This window comes from Petaurus breviceps, unplaced genomic scaffold (genome assembly GCF_028583685.1).
Source record: "Petaurus breviceps papuanus isolate PSGF00001 unplaced genomic scaffold, PetGlider_PUasm1.0 229, whole genome shotgun sequence".
NCBI classification, from domain to species: Eukaryota; Metazoa; Chordata; class Mammalia; order Diprotodontia; family Petauridae; genus Petaurus; species Petaurus breviceps.
Genome location: NW_027185903.1, coordinates 30,480,422 through 30,499,898, shown reverse-complemented (window position 1 = coordinate 30,499,898; position 19,477 = coordinate 30,480,422). Strand labels below are relative to the sequence as shown.

The 19,477-nt window shown below is 38.5% G+C and overlaps 1 protein-coding gene across 1 annotated transcript in view; it reads right to left on the bottom strand.

The window, feature by feature from the left end:
• Positions 1–19,477, bottom strand: part of MAST4 (microtubule associated serine/threonine kinase family member 4) — an 808,407-nt gene that overhangs the window by 390,466 nt on the left and 398,464 nt on the right. The window contains exon 4 of the mRNA XM_069096541.1: positions 15,489–15,563. Within this exon, the coding sequence (XP_068952642.1) occupies positions 15,489–15,563 (75 nt within the window). The remainder of the gene's footprint in view (positions 1–15,488; positions 15,564–19,477) is intronic.

Genomic DNA, 19,477 nt, shown 5'->3' with positions numbered 1-19,477 from the left:
GTTTACTGCATGGTGGTGGTAAAAAAGATTTTCCTTTTTGAAGCCAGTGAAATGCTAGAGAAGACAGAGGGAAAAAGACTGAGGTTGGGAAACTGCATGGTGGTGGCTGTATTCAATCTTGAATCTCCTCCACTATGTTGTCATTATAGTACATGCTAGTGTTCATACATTTCATAGATACTGGTTCAGGAAATGGTGTTTTTTTGTTGTTGTTTGTGTGTGTGTGTGTGTGTGTGTGTGTGTGTGTGTGTGTGTTTTGGTATAGCTACTTGGAATACACATTTCATTTTAACTCAAGGCACTAAGTCAAGTACTAAATCCTTGCTCTCAGGAAGTTTATCTTCTACAGCACCTATGGTATGAAGAGCAAGTCCTGGAGGAATGCTGGGAGATGGAATAAGGCACCCCACACCCCTATAAAGAAAGAAAAGCAGAAAAGACAGAAGGCCAGAAGGAATCGTGGACAAAGAGGACAGCTTTGACGGTTTGCATGTAAATCTCCTCCAGTCTCCTGGCTCTGAGGTCATCTTTCTCTATGAATCTTTGACATACCTACTATACAGGATGACACACTGCCTTTCCAGAGCGACAGCAACAAAAAAAGCAGGTGTAGGGGCCCAAGCAAAAGATAAAAGGTTCTTGTCCTCAAGGAGAGAGCTTATATTCTGTTAGATTTTTTAAAGTCAACCAAAAAGTAAATAAAAGGTAATTTGAAGAAGTAAAAATCTGGAAGAGCTGGGGAGATAAGGGAAGGCAGGTGTGCACTGAAGGAACATGAAGATTATGAGAGGTAAGGGAAGGAAGAGACATGCTGATGTTTATTAACTAATAATCAGCATAACTGGGTCCTATTGTTGAATTATAGATTATCATCTTGCGGCGGTACATGGGAGGACTGCACCAGGTAGTCCATATTAAGAAATGTAAAAGGGAGTGGCTAGGTGGAGCTGTGAATAGAGCACCAGCCCTGGAGTCAGAAGGACCTGAGTTCAAATCTGACCTCAGACATTTAAAACAAAAACTGGCTGTGTGACCTTAGGCAAGTCACTTAACCCCAATTGCCCAACCTTCCCCCTCCAAAAAGAAAACAAAAAGATTACTTAAAAAAAGAAATGTAAAATAATTATTTGATTTTATAAAGAACTTTAAGGATTACAAAATATTTCTTGACAACAAGCTATATATTATGGAAGTGTCCATTTATAATAATCCTATGCCTTAAAAAGAGTATAGCATTTTATCAAAGGATTTTTCTATATCTTGATATAATCATGAAATTTTAATTTTGTTATTAATATGGTATATTATGTTTGAATCAATACTGCAGTCAAGGTATATATCTGACTTGATCATAAGGTACAATCTTTCTGTTGTATTTGTTTAGTCTCTTTGCTATCGTATTATTTAAAATTTTTGTGTTTTCAGTCTTTGAATATATTGATGTATAATTTTTTTAACCTGATTTTTCTTTTCTGGCTTTAGGTATCACAATCATATTTGCCTAACAGAAGGGATTTGGTAGGATCCCTTCTTTTCCTTTTTTGTTTAAAGCTATTTATGTGATATTGGAATGAACAATTATTTGATAGGGCACATATTATTGCTATCATTGAGGCACAGGTTAAGTGACTTGTCCAAGGGTAGGATTTTCATTGGTTTTTCACACTTCACCAGATCTCTTCAGATATCAACACACTGAAGCAACGTGTCACATAGCAAGCTTTTCCAGCCCCAACTTTCCCCAGGAGGCACATACGAAGTAAGATAAAATTAAATCAGCACTTGTTTCCAAGTGAATATCTTTAAGCCTATGATGCAAATATAGTCATATTTAAGGCTTTAATTACATGTATTTGCTTTTTTTCCTCCAAATTCTTAACTTAAGAAAAACCAGACTTAGATATGAAGAGAAAGACACAGAGAGACAAAGATACACAAAAACCAGAGACAAAGATTCAGAAAGACAGAGACAGACATATAAATACAGAGACACAGAGAGACCTTGAAAGGGAGACATAAAGAAATAGAGATACAGGGAGAAAGACACAGAGAGAAACACATTGAAAGACACATAAAAACACAAACAGTGACAGAGAGACAGAGACACAAAGACAGACAGAAACACAGATATAGAGATGGAGAGATAGAGAGACAGAATATTTCCATATGCTAAGTAGAACAAAAAAAGGGTTGTATATGAAGCCATAACTTTCTTTTATGTACAGTTTGCTTTCTAAAAAGTGTATAATAAATTCAAAGTGTTATTTTCAAAACTAACTTGCTTGTCTGAGTTTCCTTGTGAAAGTCCTCTGCATTTAAAAAATATTCATCCCTGGGGTGGCTAGGTGGTGTAGTGAATAGAGAACCGGCCCTGGAGTCAGGAGGACCTGAGTTCAAATTCAACCTCAGACACTCAACACTTAGTAGCCATGTGACTTTGGGCAAGTCACTTAACCCCAATTGCCCCTCCAAAAAAGAAAAAAAAAATTCATTCCCCTTGAATATATTTTGGATGTCTGACCTTTATGAGAGAAGCTTGCTGCAAGTATTTTTCTCAGTTAACTGTTTCCATTCTAATTTTCACTGCATTGATTTTATTTGTGCAAAGTTTTCCAATTTTATGTAATAAAAATAGTACAGCTTAATATCTGGGATCCTTTTTTAACCAATACTAAAAAGTGTTGATGATGACTACATTACAGTAAAGTCTAGTTTCTGTTACTGCTGGGTCTCTTTTCTTTCTTTCTTTTCTTTTTTTTTTTTTTTTTTTGTTTTTTGAAGTGGGGAGAGCAGGGCAACTGGGGTTAAGTGACTTGTCCAAGGTCACATTGCTAGTAAGTGTTTAGTGTCTGAGGCTGGATTTGAGACTGACTCCAGGGAAGGTGCTCTATTCACTGTACCACCTACCTGACCCTCCTTTCTTTTCTTTTCTTTTCTTTTTATTTCTCTTGAGAATCCTCATCTGTTGCTCTTGTGGATGAATTCCATTATTTTTTCTAGATTTCTCAAATAATCCCTTTTGGTTTGATTGGTATAGAACTGATAGGCCAATGGATTTGGGTAAAAGTATTATTTCAATTATATTGACATAGCCCAACCATGTCCAAATAATATACCTCCACTTATTTAGGCCTGTGGTTATTTCTGAAGTATTCTGTAACTATATTCATTGGGTTACTACATCTGCCTTAGTAGATAGACTCCTAAACATTTTATGCACTATATAGGAATTTCTTTTTCTGTCTCTTACTGCAAAATATAGAAAGAACAATGATTTATCTTAGTTTCTTTAGTAGGTTCTCTATGTAGATCAATATATCATCTGCCAAAATCAATAATTTTGTTTCTTATTTATTTATGCTTAATTCCCTCAGCTACTTTCCCTTGTCTAAATACAACAGATTGCATTTATATCACTATATTAAATAGTGGTGATAAAAGACAACGGTTTTATCTCTAGTCTTATTAGAAAGGCCTATCATTTATTTCCATTACATATAATGCTGGATTTTGATTTTAGATACTATTTACTATATTAAGGAAGTGTCCATTTACAACAATCCTATGCTTTAAAAAGTGTAATATTTTATCTAAAGATTTTTCTGTATCTTGATATAATCATATAATATTAATTTTGTTATTAATATGGTATATTATGTTTGAATCAACACTGCATTCTCAGTATATATCTGACTTGATCATAAGGTACAATCTTTCTGGTGTACAGGTTTAGCCTCTTTGCTATCATATTACTTAAAATTTCTATGTTTGCAGTCTTTGGGCATATTGATATATAATTTTTTTTAACCAGATTTATCTCTTCCAGCTTTAGGTATCAAGATCATATTTGCCTAATAGAAGAGATTACTGGAATCCCTTCTTTTCCTTTTTTGTTTAAAGCTATTTATGTAATATTGGAATGAACAATTATTCAAATGGTCTTGGGTTTCCTGTGGGAGGACAGGAGAAGCTGTCATTTCTGGTCTATTCAATTTCTTTTTCTGAGATTAGGTTAATTAAAATCTCTATTTCTTCTATTTATCTTGATATTTTAAGTTTTGTAAACATTCATCCATTTCACTTAAATTGTCAGGTTTGTTTGCATAAAATAGAGCAAAATATTTTCTAAGAATTTCTTTAATTTATTCTTCATTTCTTGTAATTTCTCCCTTTTAATTTTTGAGACTGATAATTTTCTTTTTCTCTCCTTTAAAGGGACTAATAGTTTATGTTTAAAAAAAATCTTCTAGCTTTATTTGCAGATTCAATATATTTTTCTTTCAATTTTGTTAATCTTTACCATTCTTTTCATAATTCCTGTTTTTGGTATTTAAGAACCAATATAGCTGGAGTCAGGAAGACTCATCTTCCTGAATTCAAATCTGACCTCAGCTACTTATAACTTTGTGACCCGGGGCAAGTCACTTAATCCTGTTTGCCTCAGTTTCCTCATCTGTAAAATGAACTGGAGAAGGAAAAGACAAACCATTTTTCAGAATCCTTTTAAGATGTGCAAAGTACTTTACATCTACTGTCTCATTTGGTCCTCATAACAACCCTGTGTGATGTTATTTTTATTATCCTAATTTTACAAATGAGAAAACTGAAGTCCAGAAAAGATACCTTACTTTCCTAAGTCAATTAGGCAAAGAAGAACACATTCATTAAACACCTACTATGTTCCAGACGCTGTGATAGAAACTAAGAAACAAAGTCCAAAAGGAAATAGTAGCCACTGTTTTCAAGCAGCTTACTCATCATGTCAATTGGCATAATTTAAAGATAAAATAAAAACAATTTAATTAGGGGATTCTAACAGCTGGAGGAAATAAAGAAAGGTTTCCTGTACATAGTAGTGCTTAAACTGAGTTTTGGAGGAAACAAGAGATTCAAAGAAGTGGACATAAGGAAGTACTGCATTCTAAATTGTCATTGTGCTTGTCCTTCATTGTCAAAGAGGACCATAATAAAAAGATCACATGACTTGAAGTTGACTTGGATTTGAGTGAGGGAAGGCTGTGCAAGGTCACCAGCCTCACTTTCTCCTCCAAGGCCATCTGGGTCCAGTGGCCAGATATTCATCAGGATGACTGGAGATAACCCAGGATGCAATGCAAGACCCAGGCCCTCTTAGGCTAAGGCCTTTTCAGGTACTCCCTTGGAGTGAGGTAACTCCCATTCAGCGCATAGGCCTCTTTAAGAAGTGAGTCAAGGAATGAATGGTCCCTTTAATTAAAAAAAAATCTGCCTGAGAGGGGAAGACACTCAGGGTTCCTTGCCAAAAGAGAAACAGTTACTATTGACATTCACTGTGAGCCAGGAGGGCCCCAAAATAGCCAGTAAGCAGTGCTTGGGTAGGGATCAGCTTCACTTTCTCCTCCAAAGCCATCTCGGTCTAATGACCAGATATTCATTCTAATTATGAAGGCAACTAGTGCATATGCACAGATACTGACTCTGTGTGCCAGGCTCTTAGTGCTGATGATAGAAAAAAGAGGCAAAAGACAGGCCCTGCTCTCAAGGAGCTTACACTGTAATGGGAACAACAACATGCAAATCTATTCAAAGTAAGTCACATGCAGAGATGAGGGGCATATGACAGAAAAGCAGGTCTCCAAGCAAAGGCTCAGTGACCACTTATCAGGTACAAATTTCTTCTGCATAAAGATTGCCCTGGATGGTCCTTAAGGTCCCTTCCAAATCTTAAATTCCTTGATTCTATGAAATGAGACATTTCTAAATAATTTGTTGTATCGCATCACTAGACTGGACACTCCTTGAGGAGTGCGTAGCCACAATGACTGGCAAGCAGGAGGTTTTAAAAGGCTTGTTCGCTGAGCAATTTACATAACTGTAAAATTCAGATGAAATCCATATAAAATAGAAACTGAAAAATTAATATGGCAAGTTTAATAATGAAAAGGTTAAGGAGGATTGAAAAGTAGCCTAGGAGTCTGGGTAGTGGCTGCCTACATCCAGTTTGGCCAGTAACTAGCTGTCTGAATTTAGACTAATGTCATATCCCATCTCTGGGACTCAGTTATCTCAATTATAAAAAAGAGGTTATTGAATTAAACCAGCTCTAAGGACCCTCCAAGTTCTAATGGGGATAAAACACCTTCTATTTGCTGGTCATTGTGGCTAGGCACTAGGGATATAAATACAAAAGCATGACATTACCTGTCCTTAAGGAGTGTACAGTCTAGTAGCAGGATACAACAAATTATTTCAAAATTCAAATCCTGCCTCAGACACTTAGTGCTATGTAACCCTGGACAAGTCACTTCACCCTGTTTGCCTCAGTTCCTCAGCCACAAAATGAGCTGGAGAAGGAAATGCAAACCAAGTCAGTGTCTTTACCAAGAAAACTCCAAAAAGGATCACAAAGAGTTGGACGTGACTGAACAACAAAGGTCACACTGGTGGTTAGCAGTTGAACAAGAATTCAAACCCAGGTCTTCTGGCTCCAGATCGGATGCTTTTTCCTAGAAATAAATCCTAAATGTGGGCTGGCATCAAAAATAAAATTACAAACAACCTTGAAAATTACAAAGACAGATACCCATTTTTTTCAATTTCTTCAAAGCTACACTTTTTATGCTCTTTTAAATGACCACAATATTGTAACTAGAATGATGAAAATCACAAGGTTTCTTCCTTTATCCCTTTACCATCTTCCTACTTCCCTAAATAGACAAGTGCTACATACTCCAAAAAAGATAAATTATTCTTTAACACTCTTATAATTCTTGGGACTGAGGGGTGTTAATTACTATCCAGAAACTCAGTGCATAATGAAGCTATGGAATGTATATATTTCAAAGCCCAACCCTTCAGTGCTTTATAAATCAATCTACATCTTCCCAGGAGAATAAGGACAGAAACACCATTTATGATTTATATAGCTGAAAACTAATTTTTGTTTGCTTTATTGCACGTGTTCTAAGCAGCGGCCACGCATGTTGTTCAGGGACCAAAGAGCTACCAAAGTTGCTTTGCTCACACTCTGAACAATGAGCTTCAGGATCTCAAAGACATCAGAATTTATTTATTCTTAGGTTAGGTTAAAAAAAAAAAAAAGGTTTAGGTAGAAACAGGACCTCCACGCAGCTCCAGCTCCCACCACCTCCAATCCATGTAAAAGGGGATTCTGACCAAACTATGGAGCTACAGAACCCACAAAATGACACAGAGAAGCTAATCTGCTGCTGAGGACAGCCTGGCAGGAATCGGTCAGTGCAGTGCTCTGGGAGCCAAGCACAGCCCCAGACCTAGGTTTTAGCCAGAGGGCGGGCCTCACCAACCACCAGCTGGAGGGACTCCAGATCACCAGCAGCTGTGGCAGTCTAGAATTATCAACACATAGATGCTAAGGATAAAGTGAGAGGTCAGTGCAGTGTGGACTGAGACCCAGTAGTTGGGAGTTCGTTGGCTTTTGCCACTGGGGCAAGAAGCTGGTGAGGGCTGCAGCATAGCCACTGCCACATGGCAGCTTCAGTTCCTGGCCTGCAGAGTGTAGAGGGACCAAGAGACCAGTCTGAGGGGTAATCGCTCTTGCTTTAACCTGCATGGATCTGGATTGTGGTCTAGGGTAGAGGTCCAGGGGTGTGTGACCATATTGCCAGAGCATGTGGAGGCTTCAGAGAGGGCACCCAACTCATACCTTCAGCAGCTGAGAAAACCCCAGCATTTGGCAAGAAGCTCCCTTGTCTGGTGGCAGAGTCCTACTGTGGCAAAAAGCCCAAAAGTCAAGTAATTGAGTGGCAACATGACCAGGCAAAGGAAGCAAACCAAGCAAAGCAATCCAACGCTAGACTCCTATTTGGGGGACAAAAAGGATCAAAGCATGGAAAAGAAGGAAGACAGTGAAGTCAGAAGTCAGAAGCCCAGATCTACGTAGAGGCTTTAGGCCCAGGGCGGACCTGACCAGCCACCAACCAGAGGGACTCTAGATCAGCAGCAGCTGTGGCCGTTTCCAGGTTTTATCAACACATAGATGCGAAGGACAAAGTGAGAGGTCAGCACAGTATGGACTTTGGGATTCAGTAAGTGGGAATGCATGGCTTTTGCCCCCCAGAGCGAGAAGCAGCTGAGACGCCTGCACAGCCAGCCAGCACCATGTGGCAGCTTCAGCTCCTGGCCTGCAGAGTATAGGGGAACCAAGCACCAGTCTGAGGGGTCATCGCTCTTGCTTTAACCTGCTTGGATCTGGATTGCAGTAAAGGGTGGAGGGTCCTGGGGTGTATGTCCAGCTTGCCAGAGTGTGTGGATACCTCAGAGAAGGCACTCATCTAATACCTCTGGCAGCTGAGAAAACCCCAGCGTTTGGGACGAAAGCTCCCATCTGGTGTCAGAGTCCTACAGTGGCAAAAAGCCCAGGGGTCAAGTGACTGAGGGGTGACATGACCAGGCAAAGGAAACAAAGCAGACAGAAGATTTCAACATTAAACTCCTATTTTGGGGGCAAAAAGGAGCAAAGCATGGAAGGAGGAAAACAGTGAAGTCAGAACTCTTGCACCAAAAGCTTCCAAGAAAAATATGAGCTGGTTACAGGGCATAGAGGACCTTAAGAAGCAAATAAGAGAAGTGGAGGAACAATTGGGAAGAGAAATGAGAATGCTACAAGAAAATTACGAAATGAGAGTCAACAGCATGACTGAGGAAAATACCACCTTAAAAAATAGACTAACTCAAATGGCAAAAGAGGCTCAAAAAGGAAATGAGGAGTAGAATGCCTTAAAAAGGTGAATTTTCCAGAAGAAAAAAGAATCTCAAAAGCTCGCTGAGGAGAATCATTCCTTCAGAATGAGATTGGAGCAAATGGAAGCCAATGACTTTATGAGAAATCAAGATGCTGTTTAACAAATACAAACAAATGAAAGAATAGAAGGAAATGTGAAATATCTCATGGGAAAAACCACTGACCTGGAAAATAGATCCAGGAGAGAGAATTTAAAAATTACTGGGCTACCTAAAAGCCACAATCAAAGAAAGAACCTAGAAATCATCCTCCATGAAATTCTCAAGGAAAACTGCCCTGATGTTTTAGTACCAGAGGGCAAAACAGAGGTTGAAAGAATCCACTGATCACCTCCTGAAAAAGATCTCAAAAAGAAAACTCCTAGGAATATTATAGCCAGGTTCTGAAATTCCCAGATCAAGGAGAAAATATTACAAGTAGCCAGGAAGAAACAATTTTAATATTGTGGAAACATAATCAGGATAACTCATAATCTGGCAGCTTCTACACTGAGAGATCGAAGGGCTTAGAATATGATATTCCAGAGGGCAAAGGAGCTGGGGTTAAAACCAAGAATCACCTACCCAGCACAACTGAGTATCATGTTTCAGGGGAAAATATGGTCATTCAGTGGAATAGAGGACTTCCAAGCATTCTTGATGAAAAAAAACCGCTGAATAGAAAATTTGACATTCAGATACATGAATCAAGAGAAGCATGAAAAGGTAAACAGGGAAAAGAAATCATAAGGAACTTATCAAAGTTGAACTATTAATATTCATACATGGAAAAAACGGTGATTATAACTCATGAAACTTTTCTCAGTATGAAAATAGTTGAAGGGAATAGAAATATGTGTGTGTGCGTCTATCGGACGGTATACAGGCGTGTGAATACATATGTGAATGTGTTTATATGTTTACAGGTATACATAGATAGAGGGCACAGGACCAATTTAATAGTAAGGGACGATATTTAAAAGGTGAAATTAACAAGTGAGAGAAGAATATAATGAGAGGAGATGGGGAGAGACAGAATGGGATAAACTATCTCGTATAGAAGAGGCAAGGGAAAATAGCTACAATGGAGGGGAAGAATAGGAAGGCAAAAGGGAATGGGTCAACCTTATTCTCATTGAATTTGGCTCAGGGAGGGAATGATATACACACTAAATAGGGTATCTCACCCTATAGGAGAGTAGGGGGGAAGGGGGGGATGATGGAAGGGAGGGCAGGCTGGGGTGGGAGGGAATTTGGAAGCACCCACTTTTGAAAAGGGGCAGGATCAAAGTAGAGAGTAGAACAAGTGGGAGGTGGCGATAGGAGGGAGGGAAATATAGTCAGTCTTTTACAACATATCTACTATATTAATGTTTTGCATTAGCTACACATATACAACCTATACTGAACTGCTTATCTTCCCAGTAAGGGTGGCTGACAAGGGAGGAAGGAAATGAATCTGGAATTCAAAGTTTTAAAATCAAATGTTAAATATATACTATTATTAATACTATTTTACATGTAATTGGGAAATAAGATATACAGACACTGGGGTACAGAGATCCACCATGCCCTGCTGGAAAATTTGAAGGGGGTGTGGGAGAAGATATGGGAGAGAGCATATTGAAGGAGGGGATATCCTGTGGGACTGCTATTTTGGGGCGGTGGGTAGGGGAAAAACAGGGAGAAAATTTGTAACTCCAAATCTGGTGTAAATGAATGATGCCAATCAGAAGTTAATAAAGAATTTGAAAAATGAAAAAAAAAAAGAAATAAAATAAAAGCATCAATCCTAAATGGTTTAGAATACTCCAAAAAGTGGAATATCTGCTCTGAAATGGTTCCAGGGCTGATTTCCCCAACAAGGCAGCAGAGGCTTCATCAGCCCACCTTCCTTAGAAAGAGTCACAGAAAACGATGACATTACAAAGGTGTTTCAAGTCCCACAACTGACTGGGGAAGCACATAGTTTGGAAATAGAAACCGACTCCTGGGAGCTGCAGCCTTGGTGTGTTTGAATGTGTGTGCGTGTGTGTGTGTGTGTGTGTGTGTGTGTGTGCGTGTGTTTTATTTCTTAAACAAATCAAGAGTCTTGAGTTGGAATACTTTCTTCTCTGCTTCTGAGACTTAACTTGACATCAGCCCCTGTGCCAGCTAATACTTTTGCACTGATGAACCTTCCAATTTATGTAGACAGCTCATCTAGAATAAATCTTTATCATCAGAATGTGCAGAGATACCAGGAGATTTGGATACTAACCCTCTGGACACTTTCCCATGGTTTTTTTCTGTCCCTCTGCCTTCTCCCATTTTCACTCCTCCCACCCCCGTCCCCTATGTGCCTGCATCCAATTGATTTTTATTTAAGAGAAGCCTACACCAGCTTCACAAATAAGTGCTTTTGCCCTTTGAATTGTTATTCATCCAGCACATTCTTCTTGATTCTTGGTTCTTGTGTTGCACATAGTCATTTTCACTGGGGACAGTTTCCTCTCTAGGCGCTCTTAAAATTTCTCAGTCTTATAATAACAGATATTTTGTAGCTTCCCAGTGCACAAGCTTAGCTATATCTGAGCTACATTACCTGCCGATGATTTCTTTTTAACCCTTTACTCTTATTCAAATAAAACAGATTTAAAGGATTGTTTTCCTGGGTTCAAAGCACACAAGGTTACCTAACTCCTCAAAAAAAAAATAGCCCACTTTTCCATACTTCTCACTTGGGTGTCAAAATCCAGAGATTGCTAATTTGTGGGATATATACTTCTTAAGGAATATTTTTAGGTGGTAAAGAATGGCTAAAGCAGACCCATACATGCAATGACTACATGATGTAAGTGAACAAAATAGGAAAAGACAACTTAAGTTGGATCAAATGCAATAGATAATGGTCGTTCCAAAAGGCTAATACTGGAACAATATACTTTTGGTAGAGAGGTGGTAAACTACAGGTATGAAACAGGACACACTATCATTTGTAGTCACTCTGTCATAAAGTTTTGCTTAACTGTGTGCCTATAAGTCCTACTGCTGGAGAAACAGAGGTTGGAAGATTCCTTGAGTCTGGGAGTTCTAAGCTGCCACAGGGCTTAATATAACCTGATGACCATACTAAGTCTAGAACCAACATGGTGAGCTCCCCCAGGAGTAAGGGGAGCCAGTGAGTGGCCACCATGCTCCCAACCAGGCAAGATAGGGAGACCAATCTCAAAAAAAAAAAAAGTATCAGTTTCCCTTCCCTCCCTACCTTACCCTCCTTGCCCCTCAACAGACACTTAAACAATAGTCCACTATAAGAGGAAGATATTCATAGGTAATTATGATAGTAAAAAGTTCATTAATAAAACATAAAATAAAAAAATTAGAAAAGAAATGGATTGTCACAAAATACAATGATGGAAGATCACATGGTTTACAAAGAAATTAATTTGAGAATATGGGAATAATGTAATTCATTAATACCATTTTGTACATGAAGTCTTCCCTGATCACCCCAGCTATACATAATTTCTTTGGCTTTTGGAATTCCCATTGCATTGTAGAACTCTTTGCAATTCCACATTCTAGTTTTAGTTTTAGTTACTAGTTTTTTTAGTTATTAGTATTCACGATACTTTTTAGTTACTAGTATTTTAGTTAACTAGTTTTAGTTTCTAGTATTCATGATACTTTTCCAGCTAGATTAAACTCCAGGAAGGCAAAAGTTGTTACCTTCTTTTGGTCTGCCCCTTAGAAAGGCCTCAACAAATATCTGCTGAGTGAATGAATATTTTATAATAAGCCCTGAAGTCAAGGAACAAATATTTAATGGGACAAGAAAATTTTCTATCATCCTATCCTTTCCCCCAAGTTATAAATTTAAATGGGTAACAAAATCAGTACATTTAAAATAGTGAGCAGGGCATTTACCATAAATTGTTAGTTTCATCTCCCAGCACTGAAAAAAAAAAGAAGGCCCAATATCATGGGCCAGTGGTGATTTTGCTATACTGTTTTTAGACTCCTAGGTAATGAAACTAAAAATGATTCAGTGTTGATTCTTAGTTAAGTGGCTTACAGCAAAAGGTCACTGAACATACCCTACCATTTCCATTTGCTATTGTCTAAATACTGTATCCATATAGTAACTATCCTCTTTCAGATCATCCTCTTAAATACTAGGAAAGACTTCCTTGGCTCACAGTCAAATCTACACGACCTGCAGCAACTGAGCTATATTTTCCCCCAGAAAAGTAGCTGACCTTTTAAACCCTTTTTTTGTGATACTATGGAATCTATTCATGTAACACAGAGCAAGCAGTTGGTAAAGTTCATCCAAGATAAAAAGTCACAATTCTCTCCAAAAATCCCCTCATCATTAATTGAAGAAATTAGCTGATTTGCTGGTAATGTTGTCACTTTCAGTCATGTCCAAATCTTCATGACTCCATTTGAGGTTTTCTTGGAAAAGGCACTGCTGAAGTGTGCCATTTTCTTCTCCAGTTCATTTTACAGATGAGGAAACTGAGGCAAGAAGGGTTAAATGACTTGCCCAGGGTCACATGGCTAGTAATGGTCTGAGACTGGATTTGAACTCAGAAAGATTAGCCTTCCTGATTCCCTGCCCAGCATTCTACTGCACCACCTAGCTGACCTAGTTAATTTGTACTGTGACACAAAGAACTGAGGGGAGGAAGAGATTGAATGATATACAATACGAAGATAGTAGGACTACAAGACCATTCATTGACTTAGCTCTGGAAGGGACTTTAGAGACCACTCTGTCCAACTCACAAGAAAACTGAGACCTAGAGAGGTATGTGCACATACATCATAAGTAGCAATATCAAAATTCAAATCCAGATTGTCTTATGTCAGATCCAGGGTCTTTCTCTTTTTGTAACAACAAAAGGAAAGAGAAAACAATGTCCTTTGCAATCCAAATGTATTGCTGGTATTGAAATCCATGCCAAAATGCCCTACTATGTTATCCCTTTAAAATAAGGCCATTTTAACACTTCAGAAATTAAGCTGAAGGGAAGGAAAGACATAGAGGAAATCCAGAAGGACTCAGGTCACGGTGAATCCTGTTCTACAGTAAATAGAGAAAAGAATTCATTTGCAAATTCAAAGGAGGTCAAGGACAGAGGGGAAAGGACCCATATGTACACGAATATTTATAGCAGCACTTTTCATTGTACCAAAGAATTGGAAACAAAATTGGTGCCCGTCAGTTGGAGAATGGCCATAATATATGAAAGTAATGGAATATTACTGTGCCCTAAGAAATGAAGAATTCAGAAAAACATGGAAAGACTTACATGAACTCATGGAGAATAAAATGTGCGGAACCACAGGAGCAATTTACATGATGATCGCAATATTATAAAATAAAACAAGTTGGAAAGATTTAAGAAGTCTGCTGAAAGCAGTGAATAATTGTGACTTCAGAGAAATGATGATAAAGCATGTCATCCACCTCGAGAGGGAGAGGTAATGGACTGGAAGTGCAAAATGAGATATACCATTTCAGACTTGGCCAAAGTGCTGATTTGTTTTGGATGGCTATATACACTTTTGGTATAAGTTAAGATTTATTCGAGGAAAGAGGGAAATTTTAGTTAGATACTAGAGACAGAAATGCAAAAAGAACATTAAAAAGTCTTTTCAAATATGCAGAAGAAAATAAGAAGTATAAAAGGAGCTACAGAGCAAATTTTAAAAGCACCAAATTATAAATTTAGTAATTTAGTAGATTTGGCATTTAATAAATGCTAAATTTAACACATACTTAAAAATTACATGTGACATTTGGTTCTTTTTCTTGTTCTTTGTATATTAAAATGTTTCTGTTTGCTGATTGTTAAATTTATAAGAAAAAGGGATTTTTAAAAAGTAATGAAATGAGGGGCGGCCAGGTGGCTCAGCGAGTAAAAGCACCGGCTCCAGTGTTGGGACGACCTGGAGATCGAATCCCGGGCTCAGGTGCTCAGCACCACACCCAGAAATAACTGGCCGTGTAACCTTGAGCAAGTTACTTAACCCCGATTGCTTAAAATAAAAAAAAAAAAGTAATGAAATGGATGAGTCATACGAGATGGACAACTGTAGCATCAATGGAAGTAGTGTTCTTATTGATGAGATCATAGATCCAAAAATTCATCAATCTAGACCAGACAGGGCCTTCAGGGGACAGTTTGGTGCAACCCCTTCATTGGAGAAATAAGGAAAATAAGGCCCAGAAACATTAAATAACTTGCCCAAGGTCACATGCAGGTAATAAGCACCAGAGGGGATTCAAACCTATGTCCTCTGCCTCTAAAGCAAGTATATTTTCCACTGTACCATGATACCTTCTTATCAAATTATGTAAGAAAAACAAGGTTATAGGGTGGCTAACAGGCATAAAATCTTAGAAAATTTCAGAGCTAGTTTCTTCTCTCTCCCCAAAACATAACACAAAACTCCTTAACTTCAAGGAGAGTGTCCAGCAAGACCAGTGGCAAGTAGACAAGAGTGCAAGAGGAAGGGTACAGGCGTGCTAAATGAATACAGAGCATACAAACAAACACAATTAAATTTTAATTTCCTTTCATAAGGAGACCTCTCACATCCAGGAAAAAATATTTTAGGATTAGAATTCAGTACACACACACACACACACACACACACACACACACACACACACACACACACACCATGACAACCCACTTAAATACTGGCAATCCTCCCCTTCCCCAATGTAGATAGGCTTATAAATGCCTACTCACTTTTGGAGCTGATGTGTCCACTAGTCTCTGCCGATGCCGGGCTGAGCTGAAATGACTCTTCGGAGGCTGCCCTTCCTGACAGTGAATGGAAAGGGGGGAAATGAACAGGAGAAAGGAAGAGGAGAAGGTGGGACGGGAGGTGATGGAAAAATGGCCAAAAAAGGGAGAGGGAAAGTGTTTAACTGTACTTGAGTCATTATCTGGCTAAAACTTTATAAACATGCACAAAGTACATTTGATATTCTCCCAATAAGTATAAACATTACAAATATACAATTAAATTTATTCTCCTATAGCCATGCATGTGTATTGTACAGCCATGAAATGTCCGAATTGAGACATTTCTCTTCCCATTCGAATTTCACAGGTTATAGTTTCATAGGGCCATCTTTGTGATTTCATTATCTGATGTTTTCTATTCCACTTTTAATGTTGATAAAGGGGAAACAATAGATGAATGGGAGGAATGAAGGGTAATTTTATCCATAAACTGCCCTAAATCAGTTTCCCCTCAACATTTGACAATTCTATCCCTCTTCTTATCATAACAGAAGGCATGTCTTGGGTTGGCAGTGCTCCTCCCCCATCACATATCACTGGAATAACACAGGGAATTGCAGAGTTCCTCCCAACCTTGAAATCACCTTTGCCTGAGAAGCAGTGCCCTGATTCATCTAAGACGCATCCCTGCTGCACTGTCTGGCAATCACCAAAGAGCCTGTCTAGTGATGTTCTGGAAGCCCAGAAGGAAAAAATTTAAAAAAAAAACAACTGATAATCTTACATAGTAATCTTGTTCTAGTGCTCAAAAGAGATAAATCTATCCTCAGGCATGCACCTTAAAGTAATCTGAAGGTTGATTTTTTTCCTGTTCAGTTCAACAAGCCCTGTTTTAAAAGAGAAGTTTTGGGCTAGAATTTTGAAAAATGGGCATAGCTCTCCATCTCCAACCTCCTGAGAAATCCTCTAGCCAAATTAAATTCAATAAACACTCATTAAACACTTACTAGGCACAAGGCCCTGCAGTAGACATTGGGGAAACAATCAAAGAATGAAAGAAGGAATCCTGCCCCCAGTGACTGACAGCATAAACTTCCATGGACTCTGAGGAAGGTCAGGGCCAGGAACAGTGTGAGTTCCCTGACCTTACAATCCTTTGATAAGACTGAAAAGTGGCAGCAGATACATAACTCCCAGAGAACTGTAAGTAGTGATCAGTGACTACTTGGTCATCTCTACCTAACAGAAAGGGGATGTGAAAGGAACATCCTGTTAGTAAAATACAGAATATCAACTTTTTTTTCCTCCATAAGGATAACAGTTATATTACTTTAAGACATACATCAATCATACCCACTTGAATTGTCAGTAATCACTGCAACAACCACAAGGAAAACCACCTTGCAGAAATGAAATGTCATAAATGGCAAATTGCAAGTAAATATCCCCTCAAGTTACCAGCATGCCAACATGTTTTTTTTTTATTCCCTTTCCCCCTGCTTTCTTTTGAAAGATGTAAAGAAATAGTCTTTAGATTTTTATCTACTGTAGAAAATATTCCAAGGCCTTAATATGAAAAATCATATTTAGGACCCCATTGGATCTCTTGCCATCGAACTAACTGCTCCTTGGCCCTTTTCTTTCTTATTAGCTTATTGTGGTTTTTGCCCTCCTTTGTAGTCCCAGAACTTAGCACAGTGATTTAAAAAGTGCTTGTTGGCTGTCTCTCCCTTCTCTCCTGTCCTTCCCTTACCACCATCCCTCACCACCTTCTTCCCTCTCTTCAGCCACTCCCAACATCAGCTACCACCTTTAAACTGAGGGAATGCCAAAACAATAGCTCTTCTCTCAATCTCTCTCCTAAGTTCCAGATCTGCACATACAGTTGTTTATAGGATATTTCCCTTCAGATGTCCTTATGGTACCCCAAGATCGACACATCCAGAACCAAGTTGATTGTTTTCCCCAATAATCTGCTCATCTTTGGCAGTTCTCTATTTCTGTGGGTGACCATTCATCCTGTTTGTGGTGTCTGGAATCTTGGTGCTATCTTATTAATTCTTCCCTCTCCCTCACTTTGAAGACCCCACAACTTCTGGAGTCATTTCCTTTCTTCCTCCATCATCTTTTATATATGTTTCCTGGATCTCCATCCTCATTCCCCCCATCCTAATCCAGGCCAATCGAATCATCCACCTGAACTATAGCAAGGGCTTTCCATACTGTACACCCCCTGCACCTTAATGCTCTTCTCCCCAATCTATTCTTCATGTTGCCACAGACTAATCTTTGTTAATCCCAAACTTAACTACATTTGAAAATTCTCTTTTGAATTTGATAGGAAACACCCCTCCCTGAATCAAAATAATTGGCTGGTCAGGAGATTACCAATATTATTGTTTTCTAAAGCATGTTAAGAAAGTGGAAATTTTCTTCTCTATCATTCTCCAAAGGTGTACCACAAATGAGTTGTGCTATTTTTACCTCACCCCCTAAAAAAAGTGTTCTAATCACATGTAAACAAATAATTATCCTCACTGATCCAAATGGGAAGAAAGCTGTGGATTGTGATTCCATATGGAATCATTACAAATGATTTAAATGTTCCAAACCATAATAAGGAAACATCATCAGTATAAACAATGCCAGATTCTCCCACTCACCAGGAAAAAAATTAATCACAGAGTTAAATATATATTTACAGTCAACATGCAAATTAACTCAATTCCAGGCCTGCACTTTCCAACGCCTGCACTTTCCAACGCTTCTTCTAGCACCAAGGTGAAAACAGTTGTTGGCTTGTTGTTTTTTTAATTAGCTAATTGTACCCTGAACTCAGCAGGGGGCAGATGTCACTGTTAAATCTCATACCTAAAATCAGAACCATAATATTTATGCCCCCCATTGGCAGAAAACTGGTAAAAAGACATTTCATCCTCCAAAGAGACTAAATAGGCCCCTGAATTCTCGCCTCCTCTTTCATCTCATTTGTTATCAAGCTCAATGAATCTTGAACACCAGAAGCACAAGATTAACAAATGGGTCTATAAAATAATCAATGTATTTACACAAAGATTCAAGCAATACATCTTAATAGAAACTCAGGGCAGCCTGAAGGATTAGAGCTATTTTAATGAATTGTACATAGAAATAAAATGACAGTCTGGGCAATCAGAGCAAGCACTTTCATCTAGATCCTTACTTCCAAAACTTACTCTAAAATTTATTTTTTAATAAAATTCATTCAGACTGAAATCAATTATTGAAAGAAGCTTAAATTTCTTCATCTCCAGCTTTATGATACCACAATAGCAATACAATGGTCAACAGGTTACTCCTAGATTGGGAGGAGGGGAGTAAAGTGGGTTGAGGAGGAGGAAAAAGATAGAATATACATATGTTCAGAGTTCAATGTAATTGAGAACCTCTGTCCTAAAGTTAAGTTGCAGACTTAAAAGTGAGTACACTAGCTGGAAAGTGTAAGATCCCCTACTGTGTTTTTTCTATTCCTTTTTTCTACAGGCTTATACAGATTCCCACATGAAGTCTGATGAACATTTGGATTGTCCAGTAGACAGAATTAAGTGCACACTGAAGAGTCTCCAAAGTTATCCTATGTGTAAGATCCCAAAGGTATAAGGGGTGAACCTATAATTAACATGCTATAGTCAGAGAACACTTCTTATAACATGCCCTGCAGTGCAGAAGCCCATGTGATGACAGGGTGAATGAGTCAGACCTCCACCAACAGTACTACTATAACAGGGTGCAGAAACTCCTGTGGTTGGTTGAGTACACAGATCAAAGCTAGATCTGAAGCCCATTTGCTATTGCTTAGAATGTGTACATCTTCCCCCTCCCACTCCCCACACTGCAACCAGCATAACAGTGTTAGGCAAACTCTTGGTATAAAAGCTCCCGCCACTAGTTCTCATAACATATTCTCTCTCTCTCTCTCTCTCTCTCTCTCTCTCTCTCTCTCTCTCTCT